We start from the raw sequence: 21,331 nt of genomic DNA on the forward strand, positions 1-21,331 counted from the left end.
ATGGCTTGATAAGTGTTAAGTGCATGATGACCATTATGTGTTAGTATTCATGATGACTATTATGTGCTAGTGGGTCATGATGTTTTTGTTACTAGTAAGAGATAATTAATTTGTCACTTTCATAAGTTCATGTGTCTCACTCTTCATCTCCGTCTTCCTTTGTTGCTATATAAAACAGGCCCTCCCATTGTTAGCGAGTGAGAACACATAGATAAGAAAACTACCAAACTGTTGTTGTGTTTCTATCTATCATCTTTGTTTAGACCTCCTACATGCATAGGTTATTGAAAGAGGAGGCCTCCAAAAACTCTGTCTGCAGATGTACTTGCATGGATAGGCGGTTGATCAAGTTTTTGGGTAGCCCATTGATGCGACTACTCGCTTGTTGGTCACACTCCTATTTCTAGTGTTCAAGTACAAGGTAACAATGATCGACTACTTCCCCTACTTTACAGTGCCCTCCTATTCACAGCGTCATTGTCTACTTCCCAGTGACAGTGGCCTTATGTGATCAGCATTGCGATATTTTTGCACTACATCGAATGGGACGACTATATCAACAAACTACTATGTTCGGTAGTGGAAATGGCTCTGGTGTCGTTGGCTCATCGGTGCAACTACTCGCTTCATCTCTCCTATTTCTAGTATTGGAATATATGGTGACAACGATCAACTAATTCCATTACTTTTGGTGGGCTCCTATTCACGATGTCACTGTCTACTTTCTAGTGATGATGGTTTGGCGTCATTAGCACCTCACTCTCTCTACATTACATGAAATGGGACGAGAACATCAACAAATCATATTTTTTTATGATTAAAATCATTGTGTCGTTGCTGATGACCTTAGGTGTATGTTAGTTAAGGGAAAGAAAGGGAACTTCCTAGTCTATACCACTATATAATCCACCAGTTTAAATTTTGTAAACTCATCCAACCACATCACCCACACAATGACCATAACCTCCATTAAATCTACCAAACAAATTGCACCTAGACTTAACACACCATCAAAACCAACAGTTCAGATTGCTCATAGCCTCCTCTCTCTCTCTTACTCACTCGAATCCAATGGATAATATTATTTAGATCATCCCTCATCACTACCCCCTCCCTCGCAACCCCGTCGGTCCCCCTCACTCTTATCGTCGTTGCCGCTGTCAACCCCTCTCGCGCCATCTCCGTCGTCGACCCCTTCCCTCCCTAGGTTATATGCTAGTAGCTTTATTAACATGGGTTATATGCTAGTAGGACAGAGAGTATAGATTGCATACACTAGAAGTAGAGTAAATATCCCATTGGATGGAGAGGACAACTAACAAGAGGAGACATTGGATCCCGAACCATCAAGCTCGAGAGGCAGTTGTCTCATATGACTTCTGAATCTAGCATGCTTTTTTTGGGCAGCGGGATCGAATAACGACGTAAACATGCTCAAACAATTATCGTTGTTCACTAACGTGCTCAAGGGTGAAGCACCAAACATGAACTTCTAGTGAATGGCCACGAGTACAACTAGGAGTAGCACCTCGTCGATGGCATCTACCCTTGGTGGTTGGTGTTCGTGAAGACCATTTTGCTCCTACAGACTTCGAAGCGATGGATGTTTGTTGCATGCCAAGAGGGCACATAAGGACATGGCGATGATATTTGGAGTGTTCAAGGATCGATTTCATATTCTCGCAATCTCATGTTGTTCTTTTCTCCACAAGGTACTCAGTGTGATCATGCGTCTGTATCATTCTGCACAATATAATCATTGAAGATGGGTGCATAGGATCATACGATATAGATGACTACAAGGCAGTCGAGTCCTCCTTTGCAGTACCAACCATCATCCCCGAAGCATCGATGGGCATTACAATCATTCTTTGGCGTGAGGTCGGACTACATGCAAGCCCGTTACTTGATCATCTCTAAAATGATTTAGTGAAGTATATTTGGATCTGTACCATAGAAATTAGATTTTATTTGTATCAGTTATGTGATTTTGACTTTTTAAAGTAATGTAAGTTTTATGTATTGTGTAATTTTTATTTTAATTTGACCTATGTATTGTCTAATTATATTTATGAAGTACATAATTTTTATTTGCTTATTTACATGTTCAATGATTTTTTTTCAATAAAACACCACATTTTATTTGCAACAAAAACCTATAAAATTAAGAAAAGTTATTGTGGCTATAGGCTGATGGTAAAGGCTGTGTATCAAAAAGTTGTGGTAGATAGATATAGACTAATCGATAATGATGCATTAGTGGATATAGTCGAAAGGGGTCGGAACCAGCCTTGCGAGTGTAAGAGCACATGTTCACTTGTCTGAGGAAAAGCTGGACATTTTTTTTCGTGGCTTTGTTACTGTTATTAGGATCAATATAGTACGAACTAAAACACACGAAAGGATACGTACAAACCTTTAATTAGAAGCATATCATTGAGCTAATAGCGACCAGCCAGCTATATATCTCCACTGGCATTTGGAAATGGGATTTAACCAGAACCTACGGCTATAGCCAGTTTGAAGGATTGTGGAATATTATAAAGTTGATCTAACCTATCCACATCCCGTAGCCAAATTTGAATCTCAGATGTTGCTTAGACCAATAATTAGAGATGGTACCCGAGGCGGCCCTGGCCTTTTCTAGCTATGATCGTATTGCTGTTGGTAATGCCTACACATTGCCTTTTAGATTTTATTTTTTTTAGATAATGGAACAAAATCCGGCTTTCGCCTCTTTCGAGGGTAGGGCCAAGGTCAGACACCAAATAACAACTCCAAGTACTCGCAAAATAAGGCCAAAACATTTAGCCTAAAAGACTTAAACTCTCTCTTACTCCTCACCGTTTCAACACTCACTTAAAAAATGAAAATGATCAATACAACGTAATCCTATTAGAAAATCTCCAACCCCGATAAGCAAAAAAGTGCATGGCCATCGTCTCCAGATGTCGACAAGCTCTTCTTAACAGATTCGCTGAATCGTCACTTCTTTGCAGCTGCGCCCAAAGTCTGAGCCAATGAGTTCCTCTGAATAGAACCTACAAATAAGTAAACATTTGTGCTCTATTAAATACTAAGTCATTTCTACTTATCTAGATAGCCCAACACAATGCTGAGACACCTGTAATAATGAGATTCTTAGTATTTAAATCCACTCCCATCAACCAGTTCCCAAAGAAATGTTTAACAGATCTAGGTCCTGGTAAACCAAAACAGATTGATATCAACCGCCACATAAAGTGAGCAACATGACAGTCAATAAATAAATGCTGATTGGTTTCATCCAAATTACAAAAGCCACACTTACTGCTACCTTGCCAGTTGCGTTTTGCTAAATTATCTTTCGTCAGCACTACTCCTTTTAATAAGTACCACATAAAGATTTTAATCTTAAGTGGCAGTTTAAGTTTCCAGATTTCCTTATGATTAAAAACATTCCCATTATTAATAATACTCATATACATAGATTGAACTGTAAACTGCCCAGAATTAGTTAAACTCCATTTAAAAATGTCCCTATCGACACTCAACTGAACATGTAAAATACTCGCCACTAAATTATACCACAAAGTGAGGTTTTGACCGATAAGCGCCCTACGGAATGATACGTTTAAAGGTACTGTAGCCAAAACTGTAGCAACCGTGGCACTTTTATGTCTCACAATATGATAAAGAGACGGGTAACAAATCATAAAGGATTGAGTACCCATCCAAATATCCTGCCAGAACCTTATTTGTTCTCCATTTTTAATAATGAAACTTCCTAGGTTAAGGAAGGTATCCTTTACTTTCATTAACCCCGACCAAAAATGTGAATCACCATGTTTAAGTTTCACATTCGACAATGGATATCTCTTAAGATATTTGTTACGCACCAATTGTTGCCACATCCCATCCTCATTAATAAGCTTAAAAAGCCATTTGCTTAGCAAGCATTTATTTTGAACTTCTATGTTCTGAATTCCTAACCCTCCTTGATCCTTAGGTTGGCATAGGATGTTCCATTTGGCAAGTCTGTACTTCTTCTTATGATTCCCTCCTTGCCAAAAGAACCTAGACCGAAAGCAGTCTATTCTCTCGAGAACCCCTCTGGGTATCTCGAAGAAAGATATCATAAACATAACTAAGCTGGTAAGCACTGAATTTATTAGTACTAATCTGCCTCCAACAGACATAAGCTTCCCTTTCCATCCACTGAGCTTCTTTTCGAATTTTGCCTCTACTATTTTCCAATCACTATTGTTTAACTTCCGATAATGCATTGGTATCCCTAAATATTTAAACGGATAGTCCCCATTTCTGCAACCGAACAAACGTTGATATTGATCCTTAACATCGGAGGCCTGACCAAAGCAGAAAATCTCGCTTTTGTGATAGTTAATTTTTAACCCCGAGACTTGCTCAAAGGCCAGCAGAAGTAATTTCATATTCTTGGCTTTCTCCAAGTCATGCTCCAAAAATAGGACAGTATCATCTGCATATTGCAAGATAGATAAATCGTCCTCCACTAAATGAGGCACCAATCCTACAACTTGTTCCTCCTCTTTTGCTCTTTTAATTAGAATACCAAGCATGTCCACCACTATATTAAAGAGAATAGGGGACAACGGATCCCCCTGCCTTAATCCCTTTTTAGTTTGAAAATTTGCCCCAATTCGATCGTTTACCTTAATGCCGACATGGCCTCCTGTCATAATAGAATTAATCCATGAACACCAAGTACTGGAGAAACCTTTCATACGTAAGGTCTGCTGCACAAAGTTCCATTTAACATTGTCATATGCCTTTTCAAAATCAATTTTAAATATTACCCCACTCTTTTTCCTTCTATGAAGTTCGTGAATCGTCTCATGCAAAACTACCACCCCTTCCATAATGTTCCTGCCAGGGATAAAAGTTGTTTGGGTCGGAGAAATTACTTTCGAAGCAACCGAAGAGAGCCTATTTGTCATCACCTTTGTAAAGATTTTAAAACTTACATTAAGTAAACAGATAGGTCTATATTGCTGAATCGTCTCCGCCTCCCTACATTTTGGTAAAAGTATGATCGTGCCAAAATTCAGACTATAAAGAGGTAGGTCGCCTCTATGAAAGTCCTGGAAGATAGCAACTAGATCATCTTTTATTGTAGACCAAAACACTTGGTAAAACTCCGCAGGGAATCCATCCGGACCAGGAGCTTTATTATGCTCCATCTGGAATAGAGCCTTACGAATTTCGTCCTCAGTAAAAGGTGAAATCAAAAGATCATTTTCTACTTCCGAGACCTGAGGTATGTCTTGTCTATGGCTCTCATCTAGACCCGCATCTGTTTCCTCCGGTGGACCGAACAACCTTTTGTAATAGGACGTTATATGCTTCCTCAAAGCTTCTTCCCCATGTATGACATTGTCTCCATCCCGCAATTGGTAAATCCTAGACTTCCTATGTTTCCCACTAGCAACAAGGTGGAAATACTTAGTATTAGAATCACCTTGAAGAAGTTCCTTAGTTTTCGCTCTTTGATACCACTTGATTTCTTCCTCTCTAAGCATATGGGCTAACTTATTCTGAAGAAATTGTTTCAAATCAATTTCATCAACTGCCAGACCAACCCCCTCTGCCTTTTTATCCAAGAAATCTAGTTTATTCAGAATATCTTTCTTCTCTTTTTTGTACGCTCCGCTGGAATTTTTTGCCCAACCCCTAAGGTGTTGCCTCACCCGTCTAATCTTGGCCAGCCACCTTTCCAACGGGGTATTTCCCACTGTAACTGAAGCCCAAGTATTCTTTACCATATCTAAGAAACCATCACGAAGTAACCATCCTAATTCAAATTTGAAAGGATGTGGATGTGCACAATCATTAGATTCTCCAGTGTTCAACAACAAGGGCGTATGATCAGAAATATCCCTGTTCAGAGCTACTACTGTAGATAAAGGATATTTATTGTCCCATTCAGTAGCTACTAGGACACGATCCAGCTTTTCATATGTCGGATTAGGTAACCTGTTAGCCCACGTGAACTGCCTTCCAGACATCTCAATCTCTTTCAGGTTTAAACTATCAATTACTGCATTAAACATAAAAGGCCATCTACTTTGAAAATTGTCTTTATTCTTGTCCTTTGGACATCTAAGAATATTAAAATCACCACCTATTACTATAGGCAAGGTCTCACGACTCACTAATTGAACAAGCTCTGTCAAGAAAGCATCTTTCCTATCATTCTGAGCAGGACCATACACTACAGTTAAAGCCCATTTGAAGCAATCATTTTTGTTGCACAAAATGAACTTAACGTAGAAATCCCCTTCATCAATAGCTCCTATGTCATAAATATCCATATCAATACCCATTAGAATTCCCCCTGAATGACCAGAAGGTTCTTTTGTATGCCAAATAAAATTTCTCCCTCCACATAAATTCCTTAAAAAAGATTCTGCAAACGATCTCTTAACTGTTTCTGAAATAGCAATAAAAGATAAATTTTGCTCCTTTGTTAACTCTGAAATAAATCTATGTTTTAAAGGGTCTCTAAACCCATCACAATTCCAAAACACCCCTTTCATTTAGACTCAAAAGAATTTGACTTAATTCTCCTCATGGAACCCATTGTGACTTCGGACATGTCAGTACGAGACATTACTATATGTCCACTTTCCATGTCCATCACCTCATCTGTATTATCCTCAGAAAGAACCCCCAAGATAAAGTTATCCAGTTCCGCCTCATCTGCTCTCTCTCGCTCCTCCTTATCTAAGGCCCTAGACCTCGCCTGTTGTTTAAAATCCAACTTTTTACTTTGTTCCAACTTAACTAGGAAATTTGCAAACTTATGCACAGACTCCTCAGATTTATTACCAAAAAAACCCAAAGGACGTAATTTATCAACAACTTGCTGAACCGACATACTGCATAAAACAAGCGACTCATTACCTTCCATGAAGTCGGAGTCGAGGTTGCGAGACGCCTTCAACTTGGAAGCCCTCTCCAAACTGTCTCCCGCTGAAGTTGCAGCCCTCCTCTTGCTACGATATGACACGGATGAACCCGTATACACTGCCGGAACAGCAGCACAAACCGCCACCTCTGGAGTAACCTGACCGTTCTTTTTTACCATTTCATAAGCTGAGAGCAGACTACCTGGCACACCTTCTGGCTGCGACCTAGTTCTGCCAACTTCCTCCTCTCCCAAACCCTCCTGCAACTCGTCACCCAAACCCAGCCCCTGGAATATACCCGACCCTGAACTTCCATCCTCCAAAATCGAGTCCAGATCCACTACCTTCTTCCCCGCAAATTTTCCTGCATTGTCCTGCATTCCGTGTGTGCTACTTTGCTTTGATTTTGTGGCATCCACATTTGGATCAGCCAATGCATTACCAATGCCTTTGTTTCCATTGTTCTGTTGATCTTCATCACCAACCTCCAGATCCAAGTCTTCCATATCCATCGGTTCCGGATTATCATTGTCCATATTCTCTTCCACTCTGAACTGAAGCTCATACAAGTTATCACCTATCACTACATCCACAAACTGAGGTAACAAACTCGCATCCAAAACTAACACCTGTAAACGACAAATTTCATACTTATTTGTGAACTTCATGTCCACCGCCTTTGTCACCCCGAGGATGGAACCCACCGCCCAAATAAGCAGAAAATCCATCATCTCCTTGGGGATGCCAGTGAACTGAACCCAAACTTTGCCCAAAGTTGATTTCACTTCCACTGGCAACACCTTCTCCTCTATTGACATTGACGCATTGAATTTTGTTTGGACCACACCCCATTCTATCATATGCTCTAGATCGGCACGAGATGGAAATTGAGTCTTGAACACATTGGTACCAACAGACTCCACCTCCCATTTCCACCTAACCGGCACCAGACGCTCAAGTTCTGATGACACCTGTGCTGTGGACAGAGCACCCCCTGAAACCTTAATTATAGCATTTTTTGAATCCCCTCTATGCTTCTGCGAAGGAGTGTAAGGGATGTGAAAAAAACCGAGCCCATCGACTGCATACCCACAAGTCACAGCATTTGGTTTTACCCCTCTAAACTGATGGCATCTCTCAGTGTTATGGGCATCACAATTGCATATATCACACCACAGCTCTATAGTACAACCCTGCATTACATGACCCTTTGTCAGACATCTCCAGCAATACGGAGGCTTTCCATCCTTGGTCTTACCCTGTGCTGCACCCCGGACCACCACATCCTCCTGTTCACTATTCTTCCCTGGCAGCACAGTTTCCTCCCGCGCATCCCCCACCAACTTATCCCCTGAGTCGAAAACCTGCTGCACAACTGCAGGGAAAGACACACCTGAAACAGAAGGTGTCTGCTTCGAAAACGCCTGGTTAATCAAGGCCACAGCCTGAGCCAGAGCCTCAGCCGACGGCGGCACTGCTGCAGAAGAAGAGGCCGCCTCCGCCCTTGAAAAATTCACCTGAGAACCTGCACGCTGCCCACTCCTTGGTTCCTGACCTCCAAATCGATTGAACACACCAGCCCCTCTCCCCCTGAAAGCACTAGATCCTCGGACAACCCTGGAATTGGAGAAATGATTCATACCACGGCCGAACTGGTTAAAGCTTCCCCGCCTAGCATCAAATCCTTGCCTGTGTGCCTGCTGAAAGCCCGCACGACCAGGCACAGCACCTTGCCCATGGCGGAACCCACGGCCGCCAAGACCTGCGCCACGGCTGCGAGCACCACCCTGAGTGACCCACCCGTCCCCCAAGTCTGCACCTGCGCGGCCAGGCCCCGCACCGAGACCAGTGCGAGACCCGCCAGGCCCCGCTCCCCTGCCACCAGCACCACCCTGAGAACTCCGGCCGCCGTCCATGTCCGCCGCCCTCAGCACGTCAGCGTAGGAGATAGGTTTCCTGCTTGGTATGTGCGGCTTACGGAACAGTGTCGCACGCGGCCCAGTGCGTGAAGTGCCGGTTCTAGCAAACAAAGAAACCAGACCGGGAATGGGCCGAAAGTGTGACCTGGGGCCGAGAACATAGTTGCATCTAGCCGCACTGTCAGGCCCCGGGCGCCCGTCACGCAGCATGCTCTGCTGCCGTGATTCCCGTTCCGTTAACTCGGCACTGTTTGAATTCGAATCCTGTAGCCATCTTGCGCAAACGTCGTGATTCTCATGCATGTACCCAGCCCCTGACTCCGGCGAGCTGCCCGGCGAGGTGGTAAACCTTTCAGCTACACCATCAGGCCGGAACGACGCCGACGAAGTGTGTTTCAAGGGCATGAACCTTGCCTTTTCTAAGGCATCTCCCAATGTTATCTTTGGTGAAACCCGAGGACCCGGCAGGACACCAACCCACGGCATCAAGCCACTGGCCTTTGGGTTTTTCCTAGTGTGCCCGGCAACTAGATCAATAATTTTTTTTCCCATCTTACACCGCTCATCATCGTCTGCCTCCCGTAGATCATGCATAGAACACCCCTGGACGGCAGCCTTTAAAATTTCCAGGGTATCAGGTACGTGAATCTCCTCATCGACATCTAACTCAGAATCCGCGCCGTCGCTCGAAATTGCCCAGAATCTATTCCCGTGGAGATCTTCCAAACCATGAACATGAGGCCGAGATCCGTTGGACGATGCGGCCACGAGTTCGTTAACTCGATGGAACCGCTCGTAATCCACGATTTGATCCACCTCATGCTCCAACTCACTATTCTCATGAACAAGCTTAGAAGCGGAGCGCGGAGCCAGAGTCAACCGCCTCACACGAAACTTATTTGGCATAAAGCAATAGAAAAAAAAACGAAAAAACAAAACCAGAGAAGAACGAGAAGGATAGATTCAACAAAGGTGAAAGAAACTCCCCTGATGGATGAAGCCAGCAAGATGTTAATAAAATCTCTCTAGAGAAATGGCATCAAAAAAACGAAAAAACAAAACCAGAGAAGAACGAGAAGGATAGATTCAACAAAGGTGAAAGAAACTCCCTGTTCGGGACGACGATCGGTTGTTTATGGTGCCATGCAATGTTTTCAAATGATCTAATCGACCCTAGTTGCCATGGCACTGATAAGGCGACCAGTTGCGACCAGCTGTAGAACACCTTTTGTGTTGGTAAGTTGATAACTGCCTCAAAAGTATCTTTCTTTCTTGTCTTATCTATTTAATTATTTACAGTATGTAAAGCAGGCCTCTATGTAGCTTTATGTGATTGAAGGAATAAACAGCATGGTAGACCATTGAATCAACGAGACGGAGAATCCAACACTTGTTATCCTTGTTGCTTTAGATTGTGCAATTTAGCAAACCAAAACTATACTGTTACTAATATGTTCTATCAGTATACAATAATATTAAAAGGAGACACCATGTTCATCTAGAAGTTATGAGATTAATCAGAAGAAAAATATATTGTATTTATGATTGCCTAACGATCTAAAGTAAAGCTAAATAAAGGTGGTCCATATCCACTAAAATAGTAAATTCAGAGTAATAAAAAAGGGGGAAATAGTAATTTGATTTCCACCACTGTTTAGTAAGGGGATTACTGAGCTGTTATGACATGTACAACCTTGAGCCCCTACAACGGTTTTCTAAATACAAGAGTCAACTAAGAGTTTGCATGATACAATTATGAGCCTCTTGATAATAAATGTAGTCAAGACATAGTATGTATAGATAGTTGTGTAGAGACAGACTCTTTACGAAAAAATCGTCTCTTAATTTTTTTCACTTATCACCTTAGAGATCCCACAAAAGACACCTATTAATTTAATGGGGTTGTAAACACGCAGCAGTTTCTTTACGCCAGCAGTATGTCATATTTACGTCCGCATGCACTTAAGTGATATGTTTTCTGCATATAATTTTCCCCTTCTAGATATGGAACTAATTCCTTATGTCCTGCAGTCATATACGAAAATTGCCTTTTGAAACCTTCAGTCAAAGGATAAATTCCATGTCCTAAACTGTGGTACTCGTCTACTCGGACAAATACTTTGACTTGACTAGAAATATGGGATGCAATGCGGAAGTGTTCACATCTTGTTTTGGAAGAATTAAGAGCATCTTCAAGAGCCTTTTTCTAAAATACATTCTCTAAATTACCTTTTAGAGAGACTTTTTAGTAAGGATCGTTTTCTATATCTTTAACTCTTCCAACAGTTTTTCTATATCTTGTGCATGATCTAAGGAGTTATCCTTGTTCTTTATATTTGGCTAGTGAGAAATCCAGAATAGAGGGTGTCTATATTTGCATATCCAATTGAAGAGACCGTTGGATGATTTTTTTTTTCTATTAAAATCTCTAATTCTCTATTCTTTAAATTAGTAAAGATATAAGGAGTCTAAGGCCTTATTTGGAAGCAACTCAGTTTTTAAAAAACCAGTTTTTCTTTTTTAGTTAGAAGAGACAAGTTTTTTAGTTTTTAAGCGAGTGAGAATCTAATTTTTATAAACTGAGTTATAAAATGGTATGTTTGGAACCAACTCAATTTTTATAAACAAGTTTCTTAAAAATTGGATGATTCCAAACATGTTCTAAATAGTAATATTTACGTTTTGCTGCAACATATACTTACTGTATGTATTCATTTATTTTTTTATAGAGCTTATATGTTTTTTGAACGTAATTGGCCTAAACATGTTCTAAATAGTAATATTTACGTTTTGCTGCAACATATACTTACTGTATGTATTCATTTATTTTTTTATAGAGCTTATATGTTTTTTGAACGTAATTGGCCTATATATAGGGCGTATATGATCATTAAGCGCCCCTTGTTGCGATGCTCATCAAGCTGTCGTCGCCGGGCGATAAGTACCAGCGTGTTCCACTCATCTCTAGCACAGCTCAAAAGGTACCCTCGGTAGTATAGTATCTGAACCCTATCGCGTAGACAACGGCAGGAGACCTGCTTATGCAATTGAAGACTGTTAGCTTGATTAAGCATGAAAGGCACAGGTTGGAATAGAAAATGGCGGCGCCAATACGCACTTGTACATGGATCAGCATAGCAGCCCACATGTTCTTCGTTTACTTTTTTTTTCCAGATCAAACAAAGCCACAACAAAGGTGACGCAGAATCAATCAGGAGACAGCCAGATCTGTGATTGGCATTGTTTAACTGTCAATGGCGCAAAAAAATCCTCCTTTGGTTTGTCCGGTTCCTCTGCACACGTGTTCCAGCCTTTTTTTTTTCTCTTTCTCAAAGGCAGGCAGGCAGCAGTTACCACTAGTTCAACCTCAGCTGTGCTGCGAGACGAAGCGTGCACTGGAGATGAACAGACCGCGGGACTGGAGGCGTACAGCATCGCCATGACGTGATTTCGTAACCGACCGAAACACGAGTAGCACGAGCTAGATGAATTAACTCAACGAATTGGAATTTGGAAGAGGCCGGATCCATTTCTGTTCTGGCGGCGGCCGTGGCTACTGTACATACATGGGAATCTGCATGCACAGCACAGCGTGCTTCTGTTCTCAGAACGCATAGGCTTGGATGGATTCTAGTATCTATACAACAAGAAGGCAAACAAGATCGATCCAAGTTGCAACGGCGTGTCGCGTTGTTTCTGCCTGATTTCCTTCTCTGTTAATCAGCTGCTGCTGTCCTTGTCCGTCCCCTCCGATGCAAGACGTGCAGAGAGAGATAGAGACAAAAGAACGATGAATCAATTAGGAGCCGAAAATTCTCGCGCGAGCGGTCTAAATCTGCGGCAGTTCTGGGTGCGCGTCGCCGGACTCCATGAACACTCTGAGCCAGTAGTCCAGGTCGCCGTCGGCGCCGACGGACGAGGAGGAGGCGGCAGCCACGTCGACGTCGCCGAACGCGTCGTCGTCGGAGGGCTCCATGGGGACGACGTCGTCGAGGCTGTCCAGCGGCATCGACAGCGTCTCGGACCAGAAGCTGTCGTCGAACTGGAACTCCTCGGCGTCCGAGGAGGAGGTGGTGAGGCTCTCCTCCTTGGGGAACGCGGGCGAGCTCCCCGTGTTGCCGTGCTCCTGCTCCTGCTCCGTCATGGACGACTCGGTCACCGACGACGAGGCCGCCGACCGTTCGGGAGACGCCGGCGCAGCGGTGGCCGGGGCCGGGGCCGGGACGACGACGGCGTCGGCGTTGGCCGTCGCCTTCCTGGCTCCGCCGCCCCCGCGCTTCGCCGCCGCCGCGGGCCTGTGCTTCTTGCCGGCGCCAGCCGCCGGCGTCGTCCCGTGCTGCTGCTGCTGCTCCTGCTTGGTGGGATCCAGGCGCTTCTTGAGGTGCGTGTGCCAGACGTTCTTGATCTCGTTGTCCGTCCGCCCGGGCAGCCTGGCGGCGATGGCGGACCACCTAGCAATTCAGAGCTCATCGCATCAGCGCACAGCTTTTATGTTTTGTCAAAGGAAAGGAATTGTTGATTACTCTATCTGCGAGATGACATGACATGCATGATCCATGCTAGATCTACTCCTGAGTCCTAGTATCTCTGCTGCTGCGTGATTTGATTCCCCTTGCCGCCGGGAGGGATCACATGCACTTGTTTAACGGCGGAGCGGAATCCCCATTCTTTTTTTTTAACTGCACTGAGAGCTCTAGACAAGCTAGACGACGGACAAACTAGAGGAGGTGGAAATCTCCGGCAGATCTCGCGTATCATCATGCTCATGCATCACTGACGTCTGACGCCATGAATTAACTAGCGACCAAGTGGTCAGCACACTTGGATTTTCTTTCTCCCTTCGTCGGGCGGGCCTCGAGGCGGGGCCCACGGGGATAATGTATTGTATGCCCTACCCCACTGACAGGAACAATTCAGACGAAGACGAATAGTAATTTGCGTTTGAAGCAACATGCAAACAATCATTGATTCTCCGATTTTTACACCCGAGAAGACAGCAATGCGAGGAAGGGAAAGAACAGCGGCGTGAGTAAAAAGTACCTGTTGCCGAGCTGCTCGTGGAGGCTGATGATGGCGTCCTCCTCCTCCTTGCTGAAGTTGCCGCGCTTGATGTCCGGGCGCAGGTAGTTGATCCACCGGAGCCGGCAGCTCTTGCCGCACCGCAGCAGCCCTGCACCAGCAGCACGTGCGTCTCGTTAGCGCTCCGACGGCCGGCCGGCGGGGTAGGATAGGATCATAGGATAGATAGCTAGCTAGCTACGGCGAGAAGCAATCAGAGGGTCGAGTACGTGCGTGGGTTGCTCACCGGCTTGCTTGGGCAGCGCGCGCCAGTTGCTGTGGCCGAAGCTCTGGATATGGGCGACCAGGACCTTGTCCTCCTCGGGCGTCCATGGCCCCTTCTTCAGCCCCATCTTCTCGCAGCACGGAGCCCTCCCCATTATTAGATTGGCTTGTCTCGGTTCGAGCGTGTGTGTTTGCTGCTCGCCTGTTTGTCTTTGGGGAGGGAGCACTGTGTCCTGGTCGTGCTGTGCTGAAGGCAAAGGGTGGATCGTCGGCGAGGGTGCCTTGCCCGGGTATTTATCTTGGTGGTGGCGAGCGATGACATAGAGCTTTTGAGAGTTCAAACGGACACGTGCTCGAATGCGTAAGCCCACGCAACTTCCGGGCAAGTGGATCCTCTAGCTGGGCCAAGTGGGGCTGTAATTTTTTTTTTTTGGCGTTTGTGATTTATTATTTTTTCCGAAACCTTTTTAGCGCGCCGCATTATAGACACACACACTGCATAGAGCAGCATTTATTGGAGAGCTTCGTGACGCCGAGCTCCACACCAATGACCTCTGCACCTCCACATGTCGTTGGTCGTTGAGCTCCACACGCCGGCCGCCGCGAGACTTTACTCACCCAAGCAACGAGGTGATCTTACATTACAAACATACGTTGCAAGTATTACACAGCAATTATATGTTTCAACTATTTCATAAGTATCTTTACAATATTTTGTTCTAATGTGACAGAAGTAGAGTTGTATGTTCCAAATATTTTATTTGTTTAGACAGCATGTCACAATTGTTTTATACGAGCGTTGCAAAAGTAAATCCGTTCTAAACTCCCGTGTGCGTGTGCGAAAATGGAGCGGGTGAATACCCTAGGCTTGATTTTTGGTCGTTGAGATAACTAGAGTAGTACTCTAGTGTTGTGATTGAGATAGGATAAGTTCACACTAAGGTTGAGCAAGCATGGCACTAATGGAGGTGATGATGGCCACAATATGATCAAGTGTTCAACATGGAAAAGAAGAAAGAGAAAAATAAAAATACATAGGCTCATGGCAAAGGTATGAGTTAGAATTTTTTTATCAGTCAAGATACACAATAGAGTGGGTGATCATGTTTGGGATACATAGCCATACTCAAAGTTCAAAACTGTTATCTAATTGTCACACGTGAATCAATTTATTGCATGTACATAAGACCTAACGAGGATGTGAAAAAGCCCTTTAAAATATTTATGAAAATACAAACTTCATTGCACAAGTGTTTAAACACTTTTGGAGTTGGCATGTTTGCAAAATGGATGGAAGGAGCCAAAGAGGCATCAGACTCCAACAAAGGAGTGTCAGACCCAGTGTCACCCTAGCTCCAGGCCGTTTCAGTCACATCGAGCCCTGTTGATGTGTATCTGTATCCGTACCTAGGATACCCTAAGAATAGCATAAAAAAGTTCACTCTCAAAGATAAAGAGCTTTACATGGCCTAGAATGACCCCGAGGGTAGCCATGACCAGGGTGGAACTGGCCACCCCAATCCCCCCAACTTGAGTCCCCGACTTGGTCACCCAAACAACACCAGATTCAATCATAATAGAACTGGCTAACACTCCCCATTCTAGTCATCCAAACCAGGTCAGATTGGACCTCTATCATGTTGGCCGAGGGAGGGAACCCTAAATCATTTTTCACATCTCACCGTGCAGCGATCTCCGCTCTCCTCTCCCTCCCGAGCGCATCCTTTCCACTGCCTTCTCCCCAAACTCCAACGAGGAAGAGAGAGGAATGGCGAAGTCCTGCCACCGCCCATGGGTCCCTATTGCCAGTGCGTGTGCTCCACATTAGGCTGAGCGCACCACCATTGAACGACCTCTTGATGGTTCCCTAAGGGCCTGCACGTAGTGTCATGCTCTAGCTCGATGATCACGTTGCCTTCTGTCCTAGTGGGCGACAACCATGTAATGTCTTACCCTTACTCCTTTTCTCTCTCTTTATGTGCTCGTGATATTTAGGGTTAGGTTTAGGGTTCGAGGAGAACCGGTGAGGGTTCTTTCCTCCCCGTCTTTCTCTTGCTTTCTAATGGATGAATCCGAGCCTTTTATAAGGTTTGCTTGGGTTCATCCATAATTCCGAAGGATTTAAACATATCTAGGGTACCAACCTTGCTTTGTTACCATCGCTAGAAGATTGTAGGTCCTTGTACACAAAACCTAGCTCCTAGATACGTAAGTGAAAGTCGCCTAGAGGGAGGTGAATAGGCGAAATCTGAAATTTACAAACTTAAGCACACACTACAAGCCGGGGTTAGCGTTAAAATTAGACTCGAGTCCGAAAGAGAGGGCGAAAACAAATCAACCAATAAATAAAGTGGATGACACGGTGATTTGTTTTACCGAGGTTTGGTTCTTGAGAACGTAGTCCCCGTTGAGGTGGTCACAAAGACCGGGTCTCTTTCAACCCTTTCCCTCTCTCAAACGGTCACCTAGACCGAGTGAGCTTTCTCCTTAATCAAACGGGTCACTTAGACCCCACAAGGACCACTACAATCTTAGTGTCTCTTGCTTTGATTACAAGTCACTTTGAGAATAAGAAAGAGGAAGAAGAAAGCGATCCAAGAACAAGAGCTCAAAGAACACGAACAAAACACTCTCTCTAGTCACTAGGTGTTTGGAGTGAATTTGGGACTTGGAGAGGCTTTGATTCTTTTGAATTGTGTCTAGTATTGAATGCACTAGCTCTTGTATTAAATGTGAAGTGCTGGAAACTTGGATGCTTGGAGTGATGGTGGTTGGGGGGTATTTATAGCCCTCAACCACCAAAACAGTCGTTGGGGATGGTTGTTGTCAATGGGCGCACCGGACAGTCCGGTGCGCCAGCCACGTCACCCAACCGTTAGGGTTCTGGAGCAGTTGACCGTTGGAGCTTTGTCTTCATGCGGCACCGGACAGTCCGGTGTCACACCGGACAGGCACTGTTCACTGTCCGGTGCCCCTCTGACTTATGCGCTCTGACTCTGTGCGCACTGTTCATGCACTGTAGCTCTGTCCTGCGCTTTTGCAATCGACCGTTGCATCAGAGAGCTATTGCTCCGCTGGTGCACCAGACAGTCCGGTGAATTATAGCGGAGCGCGGCATAAGAAACCCGATGGTATCGAGTTTGGAGTTGTACGGTCCTGGTGCACCGGACACTGTCAGGTGGCATACCAGACAATCCGGTGCGCCAGACCAGGGCATACTTGGGTTTCTTTGCTCCTTTCTTTTTGAACCCTTTCTTTAGTCTTTTTATTGGTTTGTGTTGAACCTTTATGCACCTGTGGAATATATAATCTAGAGCAAACTAGTTAGTTTCTCATCTAGTGGCTTGGTAAAGATATCGGCTAATTGATCTTTGGTGTTAATATAGGCTATCTCGATATCCCCCCATTGTTGGTGATCCCTCAAAAAGTGATACCGAATGTCTATGTGCTTAGTGCGGTTGTGTTCAACGGGATTCTCCGCCATGCGGATAGCACTCTCATTGTCACATAGGAGATGGACTTTGCTCAATTTGTAGCCATAGTCCCTGAGGGTTTGCCTCATCCAAAGTAATTGCGCACAACAATGGCCTGCGGCAATATACTCGTCTTCGGCGGTAGAAAGAGCTACTGAGTTTTGTTTCTTTGAAGCCCAAGACACCAGGGATCTCCCCAGAAACTGATAAGTCCTTGATGTGCTCTTCCTATCAATTTTACACCCTGCCCAATCAGCATCAGAATAACCTATTAAATCAAAGGTGGATCCCCTGGGGTACCAAAGCCCAAACTTAGGAGTATAAACTAAATATCTCATGATTCGCTTCATGGCCCTAAGGTGAACTTCCTTAGGGTCAGCTTGGAACCTTGCACACATGCATACGGAAAGCATAATATTCGGTCTAGATGCACATAAATAGAGTAAAGATCCTATCATCGACCGGTATACCTTTTGATCTACGGATTTACCTCCCATGTCGAGGTCGAGATGCCCATTTGTTCCCATGGGTGTCTTGATGGGCTTGGCATCCTTCATTCCAAACTTGTTGAGTATGTCTTGAATATACTTCGTTTGGCTGATGAAGGTGCCTTCTTGGAGTTGCTTGACTTGAAATCCTAAGAAATATTTCAACTCCCCCATCATAGACATCTCGAATTTTTGTATCATGATCCTACTAAACTCTTCACAAGTAGATTTGTTAGTAGACCCAAATATGATATCATCAACATAAATTTGGCATACAAACAAACCATTTGCAACAGTTTTAGTAAAGAGAGTAGGATCGGCTTTGCCGACTTTGAAGCCATTAGTGATTAAAAAATCTCGCAGGCATTCATACCATGCTCTTGGGGCTTGCTTGAGCCCATAAAGCGCCTTTGAGAGTTTATAGACATAGTCAGGGTACTCACTATCTTCAAAGCCGGGAGGTTGCTCAACATAAACCTCTTCCTTGATTGGTCCATTGATGAAGGCACTCTTCACATCCATTTTGATACATCTAGCCTAGGTGGGGTTGGCCGAGGCCCAACAAATTAGGGTTGCCCAGAGCCCAACAGTTCATTAAGCACAACCAACTCATGGAAAGGCCCAATCGCCCCAAAAGACTAGTCCAATGGGGGAAGGGTGTCTCTTCTTTTTAAAGTGGCTTCCTCCTCCCAAGTTAAGTGAGGTGGGATAATTCTGAGGCTCACACGGTCGCCGTCTGACTATAATTGGGCCAACTGGGCCAATTGCGTCTTTGCCAACGGGTAATAGTAGAGGGTGTCCTCATCATTCCCACCTTCATAAAATAGGCCCTAGCTCTGATACCAAATGATACACCTAGCCCAGGTGGGGTTGGCTGAGGCCCAACAAATTAGGGTTGCCCGGAGCCCAACAGTTCATTAAGCACACCCAACTCAAGGAAAGGCTCAATCGCCCCAAAAGACTAGTCCAATGGGAGAAGGGTGGCTCTCCCTTTTAAAGTGGCTTCCTCCTCCCAAGTTAAGTGAGGTGGGATAATTCTGAGGCTCACATGGTCGCCGTCTGACTACAATTGGGCCAATTGCGTCTTTGCCAACGGGTAATAGTGGAGGATGTCCTCATCACATTTGATAGAGCTTGAAGCCATGATAAGTAGCATAGGTAAGTAATATACGAATTTACTCAAGCCTAGCTACGGGTGCATAAGTTTCACCAAAGTCCAAACCTTCTACTTGTGAATAACCTTTAGCCACAAGTCGGGCTTTGTTCCTTATCACCACACCATGCTCATCTTGCTTGTTGCGGAATACCCACTTGGTACCTACAACATTTTGATTAGGACGTGGAACCAAATGTCATACCTTATTTCTCGTGAAGTTGTTGAGCTCCTCTTGCATTGCCAGCACCTAATCCGAATCTCTTAGTGCGTCCTCCATCCTGTATGGCTCAATAGAGGACACAAAAGAGTAATGTTCACAAAAATGAGTGACTCAAGATCGAGTGGTTACCCCCTTATGAATGTCACCGAGGATGGAGTTCACGGGATGATCTCTTTGAATCGCTTGGTGGACTCTTGGGTGTGGCGGTCTTTGACCCTGAATTTCTTGATCATCTTCCTTGTCTTGATCAACCTCATCTCCCCCTTGATCCTTGTCCTCCTCTTGAGGTGGCTCATCTTCTTGATCTTCTTCTTCATCACCTTGAGCCTGTTCTTCATCTTGAGTTGGTGGAGATGCTTGATTGGAAGATGACGGTTGATCTTGTGCTTGTGTAGGCTCTTCGGATTCCTTAGGACACACATCCCCAATGGACATGTTCCTTAGCGCGACGCATGGAGCCTCTTCATCATCTAGCTCATCAAGATCAACTTGCTCCTCTTGGGAGCCGTTAGTCTCATCAAACACAATGTCACAAGAAACCTCAACTAATCTAGTGGATTTGTTAAAGACTCTATATGCCCTTGTGTTTGAATCATATCCTAGTAAAAAGCCTTCTACAGCCTTAGGAGCAAATTTAGATTTTTTACCTCTTTTAACAAGAATAAAACATTTGCTTCCAAAGACTCTAAAATATGAAGCATTGGCCTTTTTACCAGTGAGGAGTTCATATGATGTCTTTTGAGAATTCGGTGAAGATATAACCGGTTGATGGAGTAGCAGGCGGTGTTAATCGCCTTGGCCCAAAACCGGTCCGGTGTCTTGTACTCATCAAGCATGGTCCTTGTCATGTCCAGTAGAGTTCTATTCTTCCTCTCCACTACACCATTTTGTTAAGGTGTGTAGGGAGAAGAGAACTCATGCTTGATGCCCTCCTCCTCAAGAAAGCCTTCGATTTGAGAGTTCTTGAACTCCGTCCCATTGTCGCTTCTTATCTTTTTTATTCTTAATCTGAACTCATTTTGAGCTTGTCTCAAGAATCCTTTGAGTGTATCTTGGGTCTGAGATTTTTCCTGTAAAAAGAATACCCAAGTGAAGCGAGAATAATCATCCAACATTACAAGACAAACTTACTCCCGCCGATGCTTATGTAAGCAATCGAGCCGAATAGGTCCATGTGGAGTAGTTCAAGCGACCTATCGGTCGACATGATGTTCTTGTGTGGATGATGGGCACCAACTTGCTTTCCTGCCTGATATGCGCTACAAACCTTGTCTTTCTCAAAATGAACATTTGTCAGTCCCAAAATGTGCTCTCCCTTTAGAAGTTTGTGGAGATTCTTCATCCCAACATGGGCTAGTCAGCGATGCCAGAGCCAACCCATATTAGTCTTAGCAATTAAGCAAGTGTCGAGTTCAGCTCTATTAAAATCAACTAAGTATAGCTAACCCTCTAACACTCTCTTAAATGCTAATGAATCATCACTCCTTCTAAAGACAGTAACACCTACATCTGTAAAAAGACAGTTGTAGCCCATTTTGCATAATTGAGAAACTGAAAGGACATTGTAATCTAAAGAATCTACAGAAAAACATTGGAAATAGAATGGTCAAGTGATATAGCAATTTTACCAAGTCCTTTGACCAAACCTTGATTTCCATCCCCGAATGTGATAGCTCATTGGGGATCTTCGTTTTTCTCGTAGGAGGAGAACATCCTTTTTCTCCCCTGTCATGTGGTTTGTGCATCCGCTATCAATTATCCAGCTTGAGCCCCCGGATGCATAAACCTGCAAAACAATTTAGTCCTTGTTCTTAGGTACCCAAACAGTCTTGGGTCCTTTAACGTTAGAAACAAGCACCTTGGGTA

General features: G+C 44.2%; 1 protein-coding gene across 1 annotated transcript; it reads right to left on the reverse strand.

The window, feature by feature from the left end:
- Nucleotides 1-12,317: 12,317 nt before the first annotated feature.
- On the reverse strand, nucleotides 12,318-14,413 carry LOC541733 (transcription factor MYB4). Its single transcript, XM_008670966.4, has 3 exons — nucleotides 14,151-14,413; nucleotides 13,886-14,015; nucleotides 12,318-13,296 (listed from the first exon to the last, which is right to left on the reverse strand). The coding sequence occupies exons 1-3, from the start codon at nucleotides 14,281-14,283 to the stop codon at nucleotides 12,675-12,677; spliced, it is 885 nt and encodes a 294-aa protein (XP_008669188.1). The 5' UTR covers nucleotides 14,284-14,413; the 3' UTR covers nucleotides 12,318-12,674.
- Nucleotides 14,414-21,331: the final 6,918 nt, after the last annotated feature.

The sequence above is a fragment of the Zea mays genome, chromosome 2, assembly GCF_902167145.1.
Source record: "Zea mays cultivar B73 chromosome 2, Zm-B73-REFERENCE-NAM-5.0, whole genome shotgun sequence".
NCBI lineage: Eukaryota > Viridiplantae > Streptophyta > Magnoliopsida > Poales > Poaceae > Zea > Zea mays.